General features: G+C 35.9%; 1 protein-coding gene across 1 annotated transcript in view; it reads left to right on the top strand.

Moving 5' to 3' along the window:
• Positions 1-22,777, top strand: part of LOC126188396 (centrosomal protein of 78 kDa-like) — a 191,041-nt gene that overhangs the window by 115,856 nt on the left and 52,408 nt on the right. The window contains exon 5 of the mRNA XM_049929997.1: positions 19,491-19,665. Within this exon, the coding sequence (XP_049785954.1) occupies positions 19,491-19,665 (175 nt within the window). The remainder of the gene's footprint in view (positions 1-19,490; positions 19,666-22,777) is intronic.

The raw sequence follows: 22,777 nt of genomic DNA, 5'->3' as shown, positions 1-22,777 counted from the left end.
TGTGCTAGTCAGCTTTTTATGTCCTCCTTGCTTCATCCATAATGGGTTATTTTGCTTTCCAGGTAGCAGAATTCCTTAACTTTGTCTAGCTTTGTGACCACCAATTTTGATATTATTTTTCTCACTATCTTCATTTTTGCTATTTCTTATTACTTTTGCCTTTTTCTGGTTTACTCTCAATCCATATTCTGTACTCATTAGACTCTCCACTCTCCTTCACTTTCACTGACAATAGCAAATGTCATCAGTAAATCTTATCATTGGTATCTTCTCACCATGAATTTTAATCTCAGTCTTGAACCTTCCTTTTATTTCTGTCATACTTCTTTGATGTACAGATTGAACCTCCTTTTTAAACAGAGCATTTTGTTCTTGGTCTTCCAGTCTTATAGTTTCTTCTTGGTTCTTGTATATACAGTATATTAGCTGTGCGGGGTAGCCACGCGGTCTAAGGTATCTTGTCTTGTCATGGTCCGTGCATGTTGTCCATAGTGTAAGTTAGTTTAAGTTAGATTAAGTAGTGTGTAGGCTTAAGGACTGATGACCTCTGCAGTTTGGTCCCATAAGACCTTACCACACATTTCCAAATTTTTCCAATATATTACCTGTCTTCCCCTATAGGGTACTCTATTTTTCCAAGAATGTTGAACAACTGACACTGTTTCATATTGTTGAATGCTCTTTCTAGGCTTGTGTGTGCTGTAACTGTGTTGTGATTTTTCTTTGGTGCAACATCAGAACTACCTCTCTGGCGCTTTTACGTTCACTAAAGCCAAACTGATTGTCATCTAACAGATCCTCAATTTCCTTTTCCATTCTTCTGTATATTATTCTTATGAGTAACTTGGACTCATGAGCTGTTAAGCTGATTGTGCCTTAGTTCTCACACTTATCTGCCCTTGCTTTCCTGAAAGTCTGATGGTACATTGCCAGTCACATAGATTCTACACACCAATCTGAGTAGTTGTGTGATTGCCACTCCCCTGTTGATTTTAGAAATTCTTCCAGAGCTCTTTTAAATTCTGACTCCAATACTGCATCCCCTATGTCTGCCATATTGACTCCAATTTCTTCTTCTCTCTTAATCAGACAAGTCCTCCCCCTCAGAGATGCCTTCAGTGTACTCTTTCCCAATATCTACTCTCTCCTCTGTGTTTATCAGTGGATTTCCTACTGCACTCATAATTTTACAACCCTTGCTTTTAACTTCACTGAAGGCTGCTTTGACTTTTCTATGTGCTTAGCCAGTACTTTCAACAATTTCTTTTTCAGTTCCATAAAATTTTTACCACATTCATTTCACCTTGGCTGCTCTGAACTTCCTACTTATTTCATTTATAAAAGATTTATATTGCTGCAGTCCTGTCCTGTTCTGAATATTTTTGTACACCCTCCTTTCATTGATAAGGTTTTTACCAGTTACTTTCCTTTTACTTATGCTTGTCTGTCCAACATGTGTGCCTGCCCTTTTTAGAGATGTCCCCTCCTCTTCAGCTGAACTGCCTGTTCTGGTATTCCCATCACAGTATCCACATCTGCAGCAAACTTCAAATGAGTCTCATCATTCCTCAGTAATTAAGTACCCCACTTCATTCCCTACTGATTCATTATTTAGTTTCTTAATAATAGTGATATCTTCATGCTTGATGTGTCTTGTTCCAATCACACCATTCCCATTGTTATTCACATGATTTTAAGAAATTTTCCTATTATTCTCCACATGCCTTGAGGAACCTTTCCTGTTACTGTTAGCAAGACTTCAGAAAGCTTTCCTGTTGTTATTCACACATCTCTAGGAAGTTTCCCTGTTTTTCTTCACATGCCTTCAAGAAGCTTTCCTGTTATTCTTTATACCTTTTCAGGAAGCTCCCCCATTATTCTTCATGTGCAGTTTTGCTACTACGGCCAGCTTGAAGGCTACAATAAATTCTTTTTAATAAAATTACATTGATCTTTATTATCGTTTTAACATATTTTTAAAAAAAATGTATCAACTATTCCTCTCATCAGTCAGCTTTAAGCTCTGTGCTACTAATGCCAGACTGAAGATTGCAATGAAGCCCTTTTAATACAATTACATTTATCTTCATTACTTGTGTGATATCATATTTTTAAATACATCCTTATTCCTTTCCATGAAATTGACTTTATGCTGTTCTTTACAAATGGCTCCACCAGACATGGAGTTTAAGTCTCTCTATTACTAAAATTTTCTACTTTAAAAACAGCAATACACTCACATATCACAATGTGAGCTAACTAACAATCTGAGGCAACTACCCATATCTGTAGGTTTATCAGTACACAGTGAAGCCTCAAGTAAATGAGCACAAGAAAGACATCCATTATAGGCTTCATACTTTTTTAACTTTATTAGGAGCAGTCTCTCTAAGACACTGGCCTGAAAGAGCAGGGTGTTGAGATCACTTTTCTGGACCTTTCAGGGTGAAGCAGGTAGTGTCCATTTTGTACATTGACAATCATCTCTGTCCTGTGCCCTACCAGTGAAGTACCAACCCCCCTGCCCCCACCACTGCCCCCTCCCCTTAGAGAGGGTTCTTGAGCTTGTTGGTGGGAAGGATGTTTGTGTTTTGGGGCTGTATTTTTTTCTTCTTCGATCTCAACAATTTTTGTCTTTTTCTTTCTTTATTACTTCACTCTTTTGGCCAATGGTTTTATGATCCCCTCTTTCCAAATTCAATGTTCCTCATTGTGATAATCTTTGCCCCCCCCCTTTTTTTCCCCCCACGATTGTGAGTTCACTGAGAGAAATGTTTCCTTAACCACACTGTAATACATCATACCATGCCAATAATTTTTTTTTACAAAAATAACTAATGTTATTCTATTGTGAACTGCAGCATAATTTCAGTTTGAGGATGTTAACAATGACTAGATAAGATGCTTGACTGAGAAGATGATTAGTGATGCTATGTTAAAATATAATTATGTGCCTTCCTAAAAGCAAAATTAACAAGATTCTGGTAACTTAATATAAGTTTTACAATAAATGACTTTGTGTTAACTAAATTTGTTTGCAAGATCTTAGCATGTGAAAAGAGATTGGTGTCATTTCTTTGCCTGAACACTATGTAACCGCAGAGATAGATAGTCTTAATGTTAGTGATTGTAAGTTGGCTGCATCTTCACATAGAACCAGTATGGATAAAGGAGAAATTTTGAATAAAATGATTGAAGCATTTGCAATTTACGTTTTTTTGTTATTATGTAGGTTAATCTTTTGGATATTGATGTTGTTCTGTATCTTATTTTACTTTTAAAGTATTTCATAGGGCTTCATTTCATCACTTGCCTATCTCTGATTACTTCCCTGCACTCTACATGTTCTGCCTGTTATTTGCTCATTCCCCCTTTAAGTGCTACTTCCTTTCCCGTCTCACCAATCATTCTGGGTGTTCTCAAGATATCTGTCGTGGAAGTTCATGTTATAAATATCAGCTTCTTAGTTGTTTAAATGAGTTTATACAGTATTTATTATGCTGTTTTTGTGAAGTATACTGACGTTTTTCAACATTATTTAGTCCGTGGAACATATACCTATTTTTAATAGTAAACTAATTTACACAATATTATTTTTCATTCTGTTCCTTTTATGAAGTTCATTATGAGTTGTTTTGCAACTTCTATCATTATACTTTCTGTGTATGATGTTATACTATCTGTGTATGACACCTGTTGCTACATTATTCTCTATTTCCCTAATACCATTGCACTTTGTTTCTTTATACTATGTAGATGCGACAGAATAATTGCCTTGGACACTCAAACCAGTCATGGTTTGTAAAATAAAAGCGAAGTGCTGGTATTGTATTCAGAATCAGCACCACAGTTTGTGTACCTGTGTCAAATGCACCATACTCTGGGCTAGAAATTAAATGAGTTGTTGTACATTCATAAAAAAGGGATATAATTGCAAAAATGTAGAAATAAGTAAATTTTATATTGATCAGGACATAAAAGCGTATGCCTTTGAGCTACAAATGAGAAATTTAATATATGTGATTATTACAGTATACTGTGTAATTTTTCATGAAAAATTTGATTAGTTATTGCACTCTTTGTAAGACAGAAGGAAGGAATTATTAATTTATGGTAATTTTAATGTGAATTTCGTGTAGGAATCTGACAGGAAAAGTGATCTAGATGTGCTTTTAGCCACTTGTAATTTGGTATCAGCCATAATTTTTCGTACCCGTGATGCCCACATAATAGAGTATTCATTCAGCAATCAGAAGTTAAAGAGAGACATGTCTATCTGGTGGAAAACGAATTATCAGGTCATGATGCTTAGTTAATCACATTAGGCACCTTAGCTCCATGTATACATCAGAAACACTCTAAGAAAACAACAAGTCTGACTAATAACAAAACTACTGAAAATTTCAAAGAAAGCTTTAAAAATGTTGACTGGACTTAAATTGATAATAAGTTTAATGCTACCTCTAAATTCAACATATTTCTTAAAGAGCTTATATCCTTTTTTGTAAATAGTTTTCCTAAAAAGACGGTTAAATGTAACAATGAGAAGTCATTAAAGAAATCTGGGATCACTACAGATATCACAGTCTCTTTGTATCGAAAAAAAGACTTATGAAACAGCCAGAGTGAGCAATGATGCAGAAATAGTTCCATGCTGTAAATGCTACTACAACATATTCAAAATTTAAAAAAAAATGTCGAGTATGCACATCTTGTCTGAAGTTGGCAGATCAGACACGAAAATAAAATCAGCGTGGATTTTGTTAAAAAGGAACAGAGGAATAAGCCACAGAAAATGACACCATTTCTGTCACAGAGAACTGCAGCATTGTAAAAGAATGTTCATGTGTAGCAGATATTTTTAATAATACTTTTTGAAAGTAGGGAAGAAAATAGTTTCAGATGCAAAAATAAAACAGCTCAATGAAGAAGCAATATAGAGGGCATCTAATGAATTAAAAATTAATCTCATATGCTCATCTGAAATAACGGAAATTGACATGAATCTAAAAAGTAAAAGTTCATGTTGTTGTTGTGGTCTCCAGTCCAGTGGATGTAGTTTTCAATTTTTTTCTGCTGTTTTCTTCTGTATATTTGTTGTATTGGGTATGTATATTTCGATTAGTTGTGTTAATTTCTTCTTTTTATTGGTGAGTATGATGTCAGGTTTGTTATGTGGTGTTGTTTTATCTGTTATAATGGTTCTGTTCCAGTATAATTTGTATTCATCATTCTCCAGTACATTTTGTGGTGCATACTTGTATGTGGGAATGTGTTGTTTTATTAGTTTATGTTGTATGGCAAGTTGTTGATGTATTATTTTTGCTACATTGTCACGTCTTCTGGGGTATTCTGTATTTGCTAGTACTGTACATCCGCTTGTGATGTGATCTACTGTTTGTTGTTTGCAAAGTCTGCATTTATCTGTTGTGGTATTGGGATCTTTAGTCATATGCTTGCTGTAATATCTGGTGTTTATTGTTTGATCCTGTATTGGAATCATGAATCCTTCTGTCTCACTGTATATATTGCCTTTTCTTAGCCATGTGTTGGATGCGTCTTGATCGATGTGTGGCTGTGTTAGATGATACGGGTGCTTGCCATGTAGTGTTTTCTTTTTCCAATTTACTTTCTTCATATCTGTTGATGTTATGTGATCTAAAGGGTTGTAGAAGTGGTTATGAAATTGCAATGGTGTAGCTGATGTATTTATATGAGTGATTGCTTTGTGTATTTTGCTAGTTTCTGCTTGTTCTAGAAAGAATTTTCTTAAATTGTGTACCTGTCCATAATGTAGGTTTTTTATGTCGATAAATCCCCTTCCTCCTTCTTTCTGCTTAATGTGAATCTTGCTGTTGCTGAATGTATGTGATGTATTCTATATTTGTGGCATTGTGATCGTGTAAGTGTATTGAGTGCTTCTAGGTCTGCGTTAACTCCATTTCACTACTCCAAATGAGTAGGTCAGTATTGATATAGCGTAAGTATTTATAGCTTTTGTCTTGTTTCTTGCTGTCAGTTCTGTTTTCAGTATTTTTGTTAGTCTTTGTCTATATTTTTCTTTTACTTCTTCTTTAATATTTGTATTATCTATTCCTATTTTTTGTCTGTATCCTAGATATTTATAGGCACCTGTTTTTTCCATCGCTTCTATGCAGTCGCTGTGGTTATCCAATATGTAATCTTCTTGTTTAGTGTGTTTTCCCTTGACTATGCTATTTTTCTTACATTTGTCTGTTCCAAAAGCTATATTTATATCATTGCTGAATACTTCTGTTATCTTTAGTAATTGGTTGAGTTGTTGATTTGCTGCTGCCAGTAGTTTTAGATCGTCCATGTATAGCAAATGTGTGATTTTGTGTTGGTATGTTCCAGTAATATTGTATCCATAATTTGTATTATTTAGCATGTTGGATAGTGGGTTCAGAGCAAGTCAGAACCAGAAAGCACTTAATGAGTCGCCTTGGTATATTCCACGCTTATTCTGTATTGGCTGCGATGTGATATTATTTGAATTTGTTTGGATATTAAGTGTGGTTTTCCAATTTTTCATTACTATGTTTAGGAACTGTATCAATTTAGGATCTACTTTGTATATTTCCAGTATTTGTAGTAACCATGAGTGAGGTACACTATCAAAAGCTTTTTGGTAATCAATGTATGCATAGTGTAGTGACCTTTGTTTAGTTTTAGCTTGATATGTCACCTCTGCATCTATTATCAGTTGCTCTTTACATCCTCGTGCTCCTTTGCAGCAGCCTTTTTGTTCTTCATTTATAATTTTGTTCTGTGTTGTATGTGTAATTATTTTCTGTGTAATGACTGAAGTTAATGTTTTGTATATTGTTGGTAGGCATGTTGTGGGGCGATATTTAGCTGGGTTTGCTGTGTCTGCTTGATCTTTAGGTTTCATATAAGTTATTCCATGTGTAAGTGTATCAGGGAATGTGTGTGGGTCTGCAATATAACTGTTAAATAATTTAGTTAGATGTGAATGTGTTGAGGTGAACTTCTTTAGCCAGAAATTTGCTATTTTATCATTTCCAGGGGCTTTCCAATTGTGAGTAGAATTAATTGCTCGGGTGACTTCATGTTGCAAAATTATCAATTCAGGCATTTGTGGTATCATCTTGTATGTGTTTGTTTCTGCTTGTATCCACCGTGCATGCCTGTTATGTTGTACCGGGTTTGACCATATGTTACTCCAGAAGTGTTCCATGTCTGTTATGTTTGGTGGATTGTCTATTTTAATGTGTGTGTTATCTATTGTCTGGTAAAATTTCTTTTGGTTTGTGTTGAATGTTTGGTTTTGTTTCCTTCTACTTTCACTTTTTTTGTATCTTCTAAGTCGTTTGGCCAATGCTTGTAATTTCTGCTTCTTTTCATACAATTGCTCTATTGTTTCTTGTTGTGAGATTTTACCTAACCTTTTTCGTTTTTTATCTGATATTTCATTTCTTATAAATTGTGTTAGCTGTCCGATGTCTCTTCTCAGTTTTTCTATTCTGATCTGTAGCCTGTGTTGCCATGCTGGTTTTGTGGGTTTCTTCTGTGTGTTGGTTGGTTCTGATCTCTGCCTAGTGTGTATATTTAGTGTAGTGAGTGCTCCTATATAAACCAGTAGTTATAACTCCTCCATAGTTGTATTTTTATTTATTTTGTTGTGTATGATTGTGTTGATAGTTGTTATTGTTGTTTCGACTTGTGGGTTATTTGGTGGTCTATGCAAGAATGGCCTAATGTCTGTATTTGTGTCTTTGTATTCTATATATGTCAGCTGAAATTTTTCTTCTATATCTAACATGTGTGTCACTTCGTGTTCTATTTGTGCTTGTTCTGGTGGCTGTCTTAAGAGTTCGTTTTCCTCTGATTGTTTCATTGATGCGTGTTGTTCTTTGTTTGTTTGCTCTGGGATGTTTGAGTCCATTACTGTATTTTCTTCTTCTTCTGATTGCACATTATTTTGTTCCAGTATTTGTTGTACTTGTTTGACGTTTTCTAATTCTGACTGGGGTATCCCGTTATTTTTTATTATTACACGGATCTGATCAGCTACTCGTTGATCTGTTAAAAATTTTAATTCTGGGTATCTGGTAATAAATGTGTATACTTGTGATCTGTATCCAGTTGTGTTGGTTCCTAAGTTTGTCGCTTGGTAATAACAGAACATGAGGTGTCGGTTAACTTCATCTGACCATCTCGTCCTCTGTCTTTGTTTTCCTTCTAGAGTGGTTGCAGGAAGCATATCCTGCAAAACACCTCTTTTTGGCTTTAAATCATTTTCCGCGTGGCTAGCAGTGTCGTTACCATTGTGGACGGGCATAGGGTTCAAGCATCGTCACCGACCATGACAGCGCTTGTCTGAGGCTTCATTAGTTCTGTCCTGAACCAACTAATCACAATAAAAGGGGGGTTAGCCCTATTAGTGGTTTGTTCTTTTCGTCGCCTTTTATGACCGGCAGAACATACCGGAGGCCTATTCTTTTCCCAAGCCTCCATTATTATTATTATTATTACCTTCTTTCTTTTCTCAGACCTTAGGTCTGGTTAAAAATGGAAAGTGATGCGGACCTTGATCAAGCGTGACTTCCTTTTAACTGTACGGTATATGTTACATTGCATTTAGGAAATTGAACATGTATCAATAATTACAGATTTCTTTAGTTGTATATATACATTTGGATGTAGCTGTATTGCGTTGATCTACTAGTGGATATTGTGTGGTATGACTCCTGTAGTTGATAGTATAATTGGTATGATGTCAACTTTATCCTGATGCCACATGTCTTTGACTTCCTCAGCCAGTTGGATGTATTTTTCAATTTTTTTCTCCTGTTTTCTTCTGTATATTTGTTGTATTGGGTATGGATATTTTGATTAGTTGTGTTAATTTCTTCTTTTTATTGGTGAGTATGATGTCAGGTTTGTTATGTGGTGTTGTTTTATCTGTTATAATGGTTCTGTTCCAGTATAATTTGTATTCATCATTCTCCAGTATATTTTGTGGTGCATACTTGTATGTGGGAACATGTTGTTTTATTAGTTTATGTTGTATGGCAAGTTGTTGATGTATTATTTTTGCTACATTGTCATGTCTTCTGGGGTATTCTGTATTTGCTAGTACTGTACATCCGCTTGTGATGTGATCTACTGTTTGTTGTTTGCAAAGTCTGCATTTATCTGTTGTGGTATTGGGATCTTTAGTAATATGCTTGCTGTAATATCTGGTGTTTATTGTTTGATCCTGTATTGCAATCATGAGTCCTTCTGTCTCACTGTATATATTGCCTTTTCTTAGCCATGTGTTGGACGCGTCTTGATCGATGTGTGGCTGTGTTAGATGATATGGGTGCTTGCCATGTAGTGTTTTCTTTTTCCAATTTACTTTCTTCGTATCTGTTGATGTTATGTGATCTAAAGGGTTGTAGAAGTGGTTATGAAATTGCAATGGTGTAGCTGATGTATTTATATGAGTGATTGCTTTGTGTATTTTGCTAGTTTCTGCTTGTTCTAGAAAGAATTTTCTTAAATTGTGTACCTGTCCATAATGCAGGTTTTTTAAGTCGATAAATCCCCTTCCTCCTTCTTTCTGCTTAATGTGAATCTTGCTGTTGCTGAATGTATGTGATGTATTCTATATTTGTGGCATTGTGATCGTGTAAGTGTATTGAGTGCTTCTACGTCTGTGTTACTCCATTTCACCACTCCATTATTATTATTATTAACCCGCCACCTCACAGTACTAGATCCTCTGCTGCCTTCACTATTTCATCTCTCAAAGCTACCCATTCTTCTTCTACTGTATTTCTTTCCCCAGTTCTTGTCAATCGTTCCCTAATGCTCTCTCTGAAACTCTCTACAACCTCTGGTTCTTTCAGTTTATCCAGTTCCCATCTCCTTAAATTCCCACCTTTTTGAAGTTTCTTCAGTTTTAATCTACAGTTCATAACCAATAGATTGTGGTAAGAGTCCACATCTGCCCCTGGAAATACCTTGCAATTTAAAACGTGGTTCCTAAATATCTGTTTTACCATTACGTAATCAATCGGAAACCTTCCAGTGTCTCCAGGCCTCTTCCACATACACAGTCTTCTTTCATGATTCTTAAACCAAGTGTTAGCTAAGATTAAGTTATGTTCTGTGCAAAATTCTACCGGGAAGCTTCCTCTTTCATTTCTTACCCCCATACCATATTCACCTACTACTTTTCCTTCTCTTCCTTTTCCTACTATTGAATTCCAGTCCCCCATGACTATTAAATTTTCGCCTTCCTTCACTATCTGAATAATTTCTTTTATTTCATCATACATTTCTTCCATCTCTTCATCATCTGCAGAGCTAGTTGGCATATAAACTTGAACTACTGTGGTAGGCATGGGCTTTGTGTCTATCTTCACTACAATAATGCATTCTCTATGCTGTTCGTAGTAGCTTATCCAGCTCCTATTTTTTTTATTAATTACTAAATCTACTCCTGCATTACCCCTATTTGATTCTGTATTTATAACTCTGTATTCACCTGACCAGAAGTCTTGTTCCTCCTGCCACCAAACTTCACTAATTCCCGCTATATCTAGCTTTAAGCTATCCATTTCCCTTTTTAAATTTTCTAACCTACCTCCCTGATTAAGGGATCTGACATTTCACACTCCGATCCGTAGAGTGCCAGTTTTCTTTCTCCTGATACAAAGCAGATAATATCTCCAATAAGACATTACTTAGTTGTGGCCTATAGTATGTAATACTATTAGTCACTTATTTACTGCATCTTTAACTCAGTGTGTTTTTTCAAAAAGATTGAAAAAATGACGTTGTTAGGAGTCTGTAAAAAGTGTAGCTCCATAGATTTCAATAACTATCACCAATCATCATTCCTTACATAATTTTCAAAATTTTTAGAAGGTAATGTACTTCAGGTTTGTCTCCCAGCCATTTAGTAAAAGGATATTTAGCCAATCACTGTTAGAATTTCAAAAGGAACAGTCAACTGAATTGGCTATTTATACACTTATGAGCAAATAATAAAATCTTTTAACATTAAAATAGTACTGGTTGGAATCTTCTGTGACTTATTGAAGGCTTTTGACTGTGGTAGTCACAATATTCTATTAGAGAAGTTAAGTTTTTGTGTAATACATAGCTCAGCAAATGCTTGGTTTGGTTCTTATTTCAGAAACAGAGTGCAGAAAGCTACACTAGGCTGTTCAGGTAATACAAAGAGGGACACCACATCATCTGTGTGAGAAGAAATTACAATTATAGAACCACTACTGTTCTTGCTTTATGTTAATGATGTGCCATGTTATTGGAATCAGGAGATAGAATTACTCAATTTACAGATGATAAAAGTGTTGTTGTGAAGCTGGGAAAAGGAGCATCAACAGAGAAAATAGTAAATGATGTTTTTATGAAAGTTAGTGAATGGTTTTGCACAAATGGACTAACTTTATACTTCAGAAAAAAAATGCAAGTCATCCGTTTTTGTATTGTCAAAAATATGCCATCTCCTATTAACCTAGTACAACAACAAGAAATAATAAACAGTGTAGAAAATTGTAAATTCGTAGGTATGCAAGTTGGTGAAAACTTAAACTGGAAAAAACCATATAGTACATCTGCTAAAACATCTAGTTTCAGTTACTTTTACTGTAAGAATTATTGTCAACTTTTGGGATACAAAAGTCAATAAGTTAAGATATTTTGCGTATTTTCATTCATTGATGTTTTACGGGATAAAGTTTTGAGGTAACTCCTCACTTAGGTAAAAGGTATTCATTGACAAAATAAAGTAATTAGAGTTACATGCGTAATTCATAAATGTACATCTTCTCTTTAAGTAGCTGGGAATGTTAAACACAGCCTCACAGTACATTTATTCACTTATGAAATTTGCTATCAACAATCCTTCTAAGTTTGAGCGAAACAAAGACATTCACAACACCTGAAGGAAAAATGATCTGCAGTATCCTGTACTAAATATAACTTTGGCTCAGAAAGAGCTGAAATATTCAGCTTTAAAACTCTTTGAGAATCTACAGATGGAAATAAAATGCCTGACAGGTAGCAGAAGTGTTTCCAACTTTAGTTTAAAGAGATATCGCCTTAAGAACTAGTTCTATACCATAGAATATCAGCATTCTATGTTTGACATAGGGAACAAGTAACTAACTGTAATTAAGGTTTGACATTAGTCTTATTAAGAAAAATTGTGTGCAGAGACAGAAACACGTTACTGGTGTATAGTTGCGTAAAGAAACATAGCAAGACATCCAGCAAAGAAAAGTAAGAATTCCAGTACTGTATCCATGAAAGGAAAATATTAACTTTATAATCTATTTTTGTGTGAGATCTTTACATAAGGGATTGATTGCAATTGTGAAAGTCATTACTTATTTACATAATTTGACGTCAGTCTGTAAGTGTGAAGTGTATCCTTTTGTATTAATTACCAATGAATGATACAAATGAAAAAATGATAAAAAATTGTGATTTAGAAGAGCACAGCTCCTGTGTGAATTAATTATTTATTTTCATGTGAAAAACTAGCACAAGGGACCATGAAAGAAGGGACAATGTTGCAGTAACTTCATAAGGGAAACTATGCAACTGCAATACACACATTGCATGAATCACTGGCCTACAGTGCTACAGTTGAGTAGCATTTTGTACAAGAATAAGTGGAGGGGGGGCACTATAACTGTATTCTGTATGAAACAAATTAGTTAATTGCTCTTTCTTATATGTCACTTGGAACTGTCAATTTCGTTTCTTAATTCTGAAATTAAGTGGTGTTCTCAATTTGATGTGAAGATTGAAGTGCTTCTCATATGTTTATTTATTTATTTATTTAGCGATCTGTGGACATTTTAAAATGTATAGATGTTGTCAGTTGTGTACATTCATATATTTATACAGTTTGTTGTTACATGTAGTTAAACATTGTGACACATAAGTTATTTACAATCATTTTTGCTCCTTATCAAAATATTGTGAAACATAAGCTATTTACAATAATTTTGTACTAAGGAATTCACTTATAGTGTAAAAGCAGTGTTCATGCAAAAACAGTTTAAGATTTTTTCTAAAGTGGTACATGTTATCTGCTTCTTTTATTTTCTGCGGCAGTCTAGTATACAGTTTTACACCTTCATACAAGAAGCTATTTTGAGTCTTATGTTTATTCTTCCTGTCTAGGTGAAGACAGTGACTTGTTCTTGTACTATAGTTATGAAAACTGCTATTTGTGCTATAATTTTCTATATTTTTCTTGATGTACACTATGGTTTGGAATATAAATTCACAAGGAACAGTTAGAATTTCTAACATTTTGAAAAGTTCTCTGCAATGGGCCTGCTTACTGCTTTTTGTTATAATTCTTACTGCTCTCTTGTGCATTTTAAATACCATTTGTAAATTTTGAGCACTGTTTCCCCAGAAAATAATACCATAACTGATTACTGAATGACATATCTAAAATATACAGTTCTCAAACATTCACTCCTGCATGCGGACTTTACGTGCATAACATGTTGTGGATATTTTTTTCGAGAGTTTCATAGCATGTTCATTCCACTTCATTTGGCTGTCAATGGGCAACCCTAAGAATTTTGTTGTAGGTACATCATCTATGGAGATGTTATCCAGTTTTAAATTTAAGGGACTCTGTTTTTTGTTCATTCTAAAGCATATTGTATTTGTTTTCTTTACGTTGAGAGTTATTTTGTTTCCCTCAACACTTCAGTAGGATTTTCCGACATTTGTGCTGGTGTCTTACTGGTGATTACTATGTTGCTGTCATCCGCAAACAGTGTCTTCTCTCCATGGCTGATATGTTGCGGGAAATCATTTATATACACCAGAAATAATACAGGGCCTAGTACACTTCCTTGAGGGACCCCAATATTGATATATTGTGGATCAGATATATGTTTCTCAATGTACTTTGATCCACTGGAGACATGTGTGATCTCTACTGACTGTACTCTGTTATCTAGATATGAACGAAACCATTTGCGAACCACTCCCCTTATCCTAGTGCCTCTAATTTATGCAACAGCTTCTGGTGGTCAACTGTATCAAATGCCTTAGACAGGTCTAGGAAAAGGCCAGTTACATAGCTGTTCTCATCTAGTGCTTCTAAAACTGTTTTTGTTAATTGTGCATTGCAGATTCTGTACCTTTACCAGGCCTGAAACCGTGCTGGTCATTGCAGAGGAGGTTGAATTTACTTAGATAGCTCAAAAGCCTGTTTTTCATTATTGTTTCTATCACTTTGGAAAAGTATGACAATAGGGCTATTGGTCTGTAGTTCTCAACGTTTTCTACAGCACCTTTCGTGTGAACTGGTAAAATTTTGGCATGCTTCAGATAGTCAGGGAAGCAACCAGTTTTGAAGGATTCATTTATGATTACTGTAATGGTTTGAAGAAAACACAGAAAATGTGTATGAGAACTGACAGTATATTTATTGGAGAAAAGTAAAAACTGTTGTAAGCCACTTTCAGCAGTTATTTCATCAGAAGGAGAAGAGATTGCTGCATTCTACATTATGGCAAACTGAGAAACTGAAGAAATACAGAATAATATTTAGTCTTTACTGCTTGAAGTGAACCTTAACAATACAGAGGCCACCAAGACTAGAATAAACACTTGTGTTTGTTAATGTACTCCTCTTGAATTTCCTTGCAGTCTGATAAAAGCAGCAATAGTTGTTTAGTGTGGTACTCTCATGACAACATAAAAATGTAGTAGAAATGTAAGTGCAGAAAGTTACTGTCATTTGCAAAACCACTTACATCCCAAAAAGGGAGAAGCAGAAAACAAAGAAAATCGAAAACTTATTTTGTCTGATGGCTCAAATAACAATCCACTTTTGGAACAGATGGAATATGAAGTTAGCTCAAAGGGGCCCCCTATCTATGTTGGCTTACCATTCCATAAAGAGAAAGAGAAAAATCCCTTAACATGGTTTCCCATTTCAGTGAAACGAAGATGGGATCAAGATTCATGTGGAAGAACTGAAACTCATAACACTGATGAGGCCAGTGTATTTGTCTCTAGGAGACAAATTCCAAAGACATATGCGTCCCTTGTATAGAGTGTTTGGTGCCTCCATAGAAAGGCCTCAGTAAGGAGAGGGTTAAATACAGCGTATCCTGCCTTGTTTCTACCTCTTTACACCAATTTAACTTTGAAAGCAGTTGTTGCAATAGTGCAAGTGTCACACACAGTAACAATATGTTCTCTGTACCTACCTGCTAATGATCATTTAGACAGCAAGGCATTTATAGATCTTATTGCACCATTTCACTGCCCATTCTGCTTTTGCAAGGAACATGCACTGTGAATCAACCACCTACACATTTTGGGAATCAGGATGTCTCAACTTTATATGTTCAGAAACATGTCTGCTTAACATGAGGCACCACGTGTACTTCAACATTACTAGGGTATCATTTTCTGTCATTGAACTCTTGATATGGTCATCACCTTTGCTGATGTGTTATGTGGAAAGGGGTTGACAATTTGCACTCCAGTGGCTAATTCCTGTTGAGCATTCACCTAACCGATTGAGCAGTAAACAAAAGGCAATATCTGAAATCAATGCTCAGCAAGACTAGTTGCAGAGTGTACAGGCAACTGATTGTCTTTGAATATTTTCAGAGCATCCTGGAATATGTGGACTAAATTACAATTTTGATTCATCAAGTCAGTGCTTGCACCCAATCAATTTTAATGACATCTGTGAAGATCAGTGATCCTCTGGTGATCAGTGCCACTTCAATCAGGTTGAGGTTTGTGATGCTGCAATGGTTGCTGATCAAGTGTAGAGAACATTGCACTTTTTGAGTAACAAAATAAAATGCTATTGCATTGTAAATGAGAGCAAGAGGAGTTCATGGCATGAATTCATGAACATATGAATTATTCCAGTAAGACAGCTTCAGTATGGGGGATCATCAACAGGATTTTTGGGTGAGGTGTGTGATGTCCTGTTACAGGGGTAATGTGCTATGGAACTTGTCAGACCAGACCAAGATAAACACCCCAAGTAGTGGTGAACCATTTCACAGAAATGCCTGCTATTACCAGTAGAGTTCAGCTTTGTGTCACCACAAAGCTGTCACTAGAGGGACAGTTGAGACTTTGAACTCAGCTAACCAGTTACCTTAGTGGAAGCTGTGTTTGAGAGTACTATGGCCCATGAGACAGCACTTGGCCATATAATTTCCTGCAGCTACTAACTATAGCACCTGACTGATAGTGCAAAAGAAATCCCATCAGCCTTCCCAAAATCCTTGATGTGTGGAGAAGGTCATCCTTATTATTAATTCAAAACCAAGGAAGGGTCATATTTGCCCAGTGGATATGCCAGTCTTGTGCTCAAAGATTGTGAGGAAGAGATCTTGGAGCCTGACAGTAAACAATGGATATTCAGAATCAGAATTTTAATACCTCATAACATTCATACATAAATCATTGATTTAATGTACAGGAGACTTTCCAGTATAAGTTGTATAATTAGGGCACATACAGTGTCTCAAAAAGACCTAAAATTAATCTTACTTTGCAACCATCTGTACAAGTTTTATTACACTTCTCAACAAATAAAGCTTTGTCATAATTTAAAAGTATTGTTGTTGAGTAATAACATTTTTGCACAAGGATAACATTTTCACCAAACCTGTACTGTGAAAGTTTTTCACTTTTAGTTTATTATAAGTGTTTGTTATCCATGTATTGAGGAGTCTGGAAGTGGACTTTTAATCTGTGAGATGGTAACAAGAAATCATCTTCATTTCTCATATCACAAATGTGTTGGAAATGATTTTCTATGAATGTTTCTGGATTGTTACATATAAAGATAAACAGTTCATAAATATAAATACATGAAGTAGGTACAATAATTAGGTACCTAAATAGTGGTTGACATGAATCCCTAGACTTAATATTAAAATCCTTACAGCTCATTTGTCACTTACGTTGTGGATGCAGGAGATACGATTCCACAAATCATAACTTGACTTTTCTGGAGGCAGTGCTGCAACAGGCTTTCCTGAGAAAGCAACGCTTCATAGGTGTTTATTTCAATCCTAAGAAGGCCTCAGATAACTCAGCTTAACAACCAATGAAATTCAGTTTAAGAGAAGCCTAAAGGATTTATTGGTGGCCAGCTCCTTCTACTCCATTGATGAATTTCTTAGTAAAACCAATTGATTTTTATATAAGTACAACATAACTTCTGCACAATTTCAGTGCAGTAATGTGTTCATTGAAAATTTGTGTGTCTGTGTGTGTGTGTGTGTGTGTGTGTCTGTAAATATAATCTAACTTCTGCACCATTTCAGTGCAGTAATGTGTTCATTGTAAATAAGTATTACAGTAGTTGTATTACATGTTTATTACCTTATAAATAAATAAAAAACTTTTTATTTTAAATTCAGTGCATTAGTATTTGTAAAATGACTCTTAGTGTTCATTAAAAAATGACAATCATTCCACTTGGGACCTGTGGAATGGTACATTAGCTTATTTGTTTTAGTTGTAAATATTTGTCATGTATTGTTGTTTTTCTCACATGTTCCACATCCTGGAGGACCTCCTCACTACGGATCAATTGGAATGAAAGTAAATCTAATCTAATCTAGACAGTTGGACTTCCATTGAGATTCAGCCATCTTTATACGGTTCTTCATAGGCAGTATTTTAGATACCAAGTCAGGTTCGACCAGATTATTTTGAACAGATTAGTGTCCTACAAGGAAGAATATCACTGTCTTTGCCATCGCCATTTGTAACATAATTTTAAGAAGAAGCCATCACAGTGGTTCTTATCTGTGGATGATTGTGCCATTTTTCGCTGCTTCTCCAACCTTTGAACAGCAACATGTCTGCTGCAACTTAAGTGAAAGAGGTTGGAGGGATGGGTACTGTATAGAGATTTCAAGTTATAGGCATGGAAAGTAGTGTACATTGATTTTAATTCATCACAGTAGTGATGAGTGACTTTGTTCAAATGTAAAATATATTGTGAGATGTCTGGAAATTATACTTGATTGTAAACTCATGTGATTACCACACATAAGGATCTTAAATACATGATCCTTTAAGGCACTAAGATTTTTAAAATGTCTTAGGCACACGCCTGGGGGAGCAGAGATATCTGCTCCAGTTGAATAAGATTTTCTTGCACTTCTAATTACATTGAGTGTGTGTCGGGTAGAAGATTCAGCAAGACCTTTGCGTAGGAGTCATAGATGGTATCCACCATGAAGGAGTAACACTGATCACAGTTGTCTTTAGGACCATCCCAGTAACAAGTCTCTGTGCTATGGCTAATGAGGCTCCATTCTCTATCTGGTGGTACCTACTGAAAAGGCAACAAGGATATGGATTGTTGCCTAATTCCCAACCAACAACATTCTACAAGGCTGACTGCCTATTGATGGAAATGACAATTACTTATGAACAGCAAAGTGATTTGGGACCTTGATGGCAGCAAATGCAGTAGCACTTGCTATATATCAGATTCCATTCTTTACTCTGTACTCCAAGGATCCAGTACTAGTTGAAAGTTGCTGGAGAGTACCACAGATTTATTTTCTTAAAACAAGTTTTCACACCACATAATTTCTGCACTATAATTAGATACTAGTTGACAATGATTGACCTAAGCAGAGGGACAATATTGGCTGCTCTGTTTACTCTGGTCATGCCTTCACAATCTGATTACTGAAGAACTTAGTGTTTGTGATGTGGAAGCACATAATATCTTGAGGACTCTAGAAAAGACAGACACATCTGTGCTAAGAAATGCTTTGTTTACCTCATCAGTGCACCAGTGAAATCAGTCCAGTCCATTCAGGAAAATCTCCTTGATCTGCAAGTATAATATAAATATGTTTGCATAGGCTGCTTTTGAAAAGTTTTAAACTTGTTTCGTAGTTCATTTTATGTGTTTGAATAGCTTTTGTCAACTTTTAATTTTAACTGTTTTGATATTTTATTACTCCCATATTATTTTCATTAGTTTATTTTTGTTTAATTTGTTTCTATGTAATTATACGTATCACTGTACGAGAACTTCACTGTTATGCAACCCTGGCTCAAACACAAAAGAAAACTGAGTTTTCATTTTGGACATTTCACTATTTATTTGTGCAATAAAGCTTCATTTCAGTTATTTTTCAGTTTTGGAGTTAAAGTTTTTTAATGATGATGTGAAACCAAACTGTGAAGGGTTTTAATGAGATTGTTTTGTAATGTCTGTAACAAGTTATGCTTACAGCTGAACAGTGGACCCTAATTGGATTCACTGTGTACTTAAATAATGTGAAGTCTAGAGGATCTGAACTATACATGGATAATTTGAAGGCTCAGTGTCCATTCCCCTTATAAAAGAAAATTACATTTTTAAATATTGTTTCAGGTAATACTTGCATTCTGATTTATTTTTTTGTAAATTAAAGATTGGCATTCTTCCCCTCTAGCATCAGCAGATGGAAAGGTATAACGAATCTTGGGTACAGTCCCTACGCTATCGAGCAATTGATGGTGACATGCTGGGAGGTGTGAGGCGCATAACATTGAATGACAACAAAGAATTGGGAGATGCAGGAATTGCTCATTTTATTGAGATCCTGAAGGATGATTTTTGGCTGAAAGGTAAAAATTAATGATATAAAATGAATATCTCCTCTTGTAGGTGGACTTCAGTGTAACAACATATATGTTTCATTATCTAGAATCTGGCACATGGACTTTTCCTGTTGCAAGCCAATTGCGTGCCAATATTACAAGGTGTACAACTTTGCTTCTGCCATTTTCCCCCCAACATTTGAGGCTTTAATGAAATAAATTGGTTACACATGTATCATTTAAAGTATTTTCCATTGCTGGCCACTACTTTCTCCCATCTTTCAGGCAGTGTACGAATCCCGTGTCAAAAAAATTGTTCATCTTTTGAAGCGATCCACAGATCGATCCAATTTGTGACTTCTTCATGAGATCGGAAGTGTTGGTCAGCCAAGCTATGCGCCATTGATCTAAACAAGTGATAGTCAGAGGGAGCAATGTCTGGAGAATATGGCGGGTGGGGTAGGACTTCCCATTTTAACGTTTCCAAGTACATTTTGACCTCTTTTGCAATGTGGGGTCGAGCATCGTCGTGCTGCAAAATCACTTTATCATGCCTCTCACTGTATTGCAGCCATTTGTCTTTTAATGTTCTGCTCAAACGCATTAATTGCATTCGATAATGAGCACCTGTGATTGTTTCACTTGGTTTTAACATCTCATAGTACATGATGCCAAGCTGGTCCCACCAAATGCAGAGCATGATCTTGGAACCGTGAATATTCGGTTTGGCCTTCGACGTGGAAGCATGGCTGGGATATCTCCATGATTTGTTGTATTTAGGGTTATCATTATGAACCCATTTTTTGTCCCCAGTCACAATGTGATGCAGAAACCCTTTCGTTTTTGCCTCTGAAGCAACTGTTCAAAAACACACAAATGCTGTTCAACGTCTCTTGGTTTCATCTCACACGGGACACAAGTTCCTTCTTTCTGAATCATGCCCATAGCCTTGAGACATTTTGAAATGGCTTGCTGTGTCACTCTCACTAATCGTGCCAATTTGTCTTGAGTCTGACATGAGTCTTCACTTAGCAATGTCTCCAATTCAGCATCTTCGAAAACATTCTCTCTCCCACCACTACGCTGGTGTACGGCATTAAAATTACTATTCTTGAAGCGGTGAAACCACTCACAACACATTCTTTCACTAATAGCATTTTTACCATACATACTTGAGAGCATTTGATGAGACTCAGCCGCTGTTTTCTTCATATTGAAACAAAACAGTAACACCTCCCACAAATGACGAGAATTAGGCTCGTAAACTGACATTTTCAATCAAGAACCACTTTATGATGCAGAAACAAGTTGACTAGTGTTTGAAGCGGATTATGTTGACCGAGGTCCAAGATAACTGCCTGATGTCTGCGATCTGTTTCTTTCGACCACTACTTACTGTTGTTGCGACCTATCGGCAAATGGCGGAAGAAAAGTTGTATGCCTTTTAAAAATTTTTCTCAGTTCTCTGAGTAGTGATACGATCTGTTAACTTTGAATAAAACAGTGCATAACATTTGGATTCATAAAATGTCTAATCATAAAGTTGCAGCAGGAGAAACCACAAAAGGAAAAGTAGCTCCTTCTTCTAGCAGAAGACTTGAAGGGAAAGAAAGACAGATCAAGGAGGAGAACTGGTGGGATTTATGAGCTGGGAAGAGTTATGGATAGTTCACCCAAAACCCCAGGTGAGGGGTGAATGAGAGGGGTAGACTTATTGTTGGTGCCTCTAACGGACAAGATGTGAAAACCTTTTACCAACAACATTATCCATGTACATGGTGTGTCAGAAGTTGAACATTACCTCAGTCAGTGCTCGCCTAACAGACAAGATGTGAAAACCTTATACCAACAACATTATCCATGTACATGGTGTGTCAGAAGTTGAACGTTACCTCAGTCAGTGCTCGCCTGAGTCCAAACCCAGGACATCCTTCCCACCAATGTTAACCAACTTACACTTACCGACAACTACTTAATTACTTTACCTTTGAGGTGCAGACATACAAATAAATCAAAAGTACAGCCATAGGAACCAGGATGGCTTCTTCCTCTGTGGACCCTTTCACGGGGAAATCTCTACGAAATATGACTTTGAACTCATGCTGGAGTCACTGATATACCAAATGCTCCTCATAGAACTAAGCTACAGGCATAAGAAACTACAAAATGTGAAACTTAGTTCATGCCAGAGGGAATACACATGGGGAGAACATGAAACATGGTTGAAAATATCATGAAACTGTAGTAAAATTTGGGTAACAAGATGCACATGAGAAAAAGTAACTGAAAAAGAGAAGAGATAATCCATACAGTTAAGATGTGGTAAAGTAGAGACTATGGGAGGAAAACAGGATGAACTTGAGGAAAAAATATTCAAAATAAGGCTAATAAAATCATTAAAAAAAGAATGAAGTGTAGGAAAGTGGGGAAGAGAGAAATGTATAGATTTAGTTAGTAAAGATAAACAGATGTTGGAACCAGGAATTTGTTAGCACAGGAAAATCAGCATCATTTCTGGAATATTATCCAAAACCAAAGTTCAAGAGAGACAACAGGACATATGCAATTGGCTGCATCAGTGTGTTCATTCATAGAACAATAAAATGTTGTTGTTGTTGTTGTGGTCTTCAGTCCTGAGACTGGCTTGATGCAGCTCTCCATGCTACTTTATCCTGTGCAAGCTTCTTCATCGCCCAGTACTTACTGCAACCTACATCTTTCTGAATATGCTTAGTGTACTCATCTCTTGGTCTCCCTCTACGATTTTTATCCTCCATGCTGCCCTCCAATACTAAATTGGTGATCCCTTGATGCCTCAGAACATGTCCTACCAACCGGCCCCTTCTTCTTGCCAAGTTGTGCCACAAACTCCTCTTCTCCACAATTCTATTCAATACCTCCTATTTAGTTATGTGATCTACCCATCTAATCTTCAGCATTCTTCTGTAGCACCACATTTCGAAAGCTTCTATTCTCTTCTTGTCCAAACTATTTATTGTCCATGTTTCACTTCCATACATGGCTACACTCCATACAAACACTTTCAGAAACGACTTCCTGACACTTAAATCTATACTTGATGTTAACAAATTTCTCTTCTTCAGAAACACTTTCCTTGCCCTTGCCAGTCTACAATTTA

This window comes from Schistocerca cancellata, chromosome 5, assembly GCF_023864275.1.
Source record: "Schistocerca cancellata isolate TAMUIC-IGC-003103 chromosome 5, iqSchCanc2.1, whole genome shotgun sequence".
NCBI lineage: Eukaryota > Metazoa > Arthropoda > Insecta > Orthoptera > Acrididae > Schistocerca > Schistocerca cancellata.
Note: the sequence above shows the minus strand (reverse complement) of the source record. Positions and strands in the feature narration are given on the sequence as shown.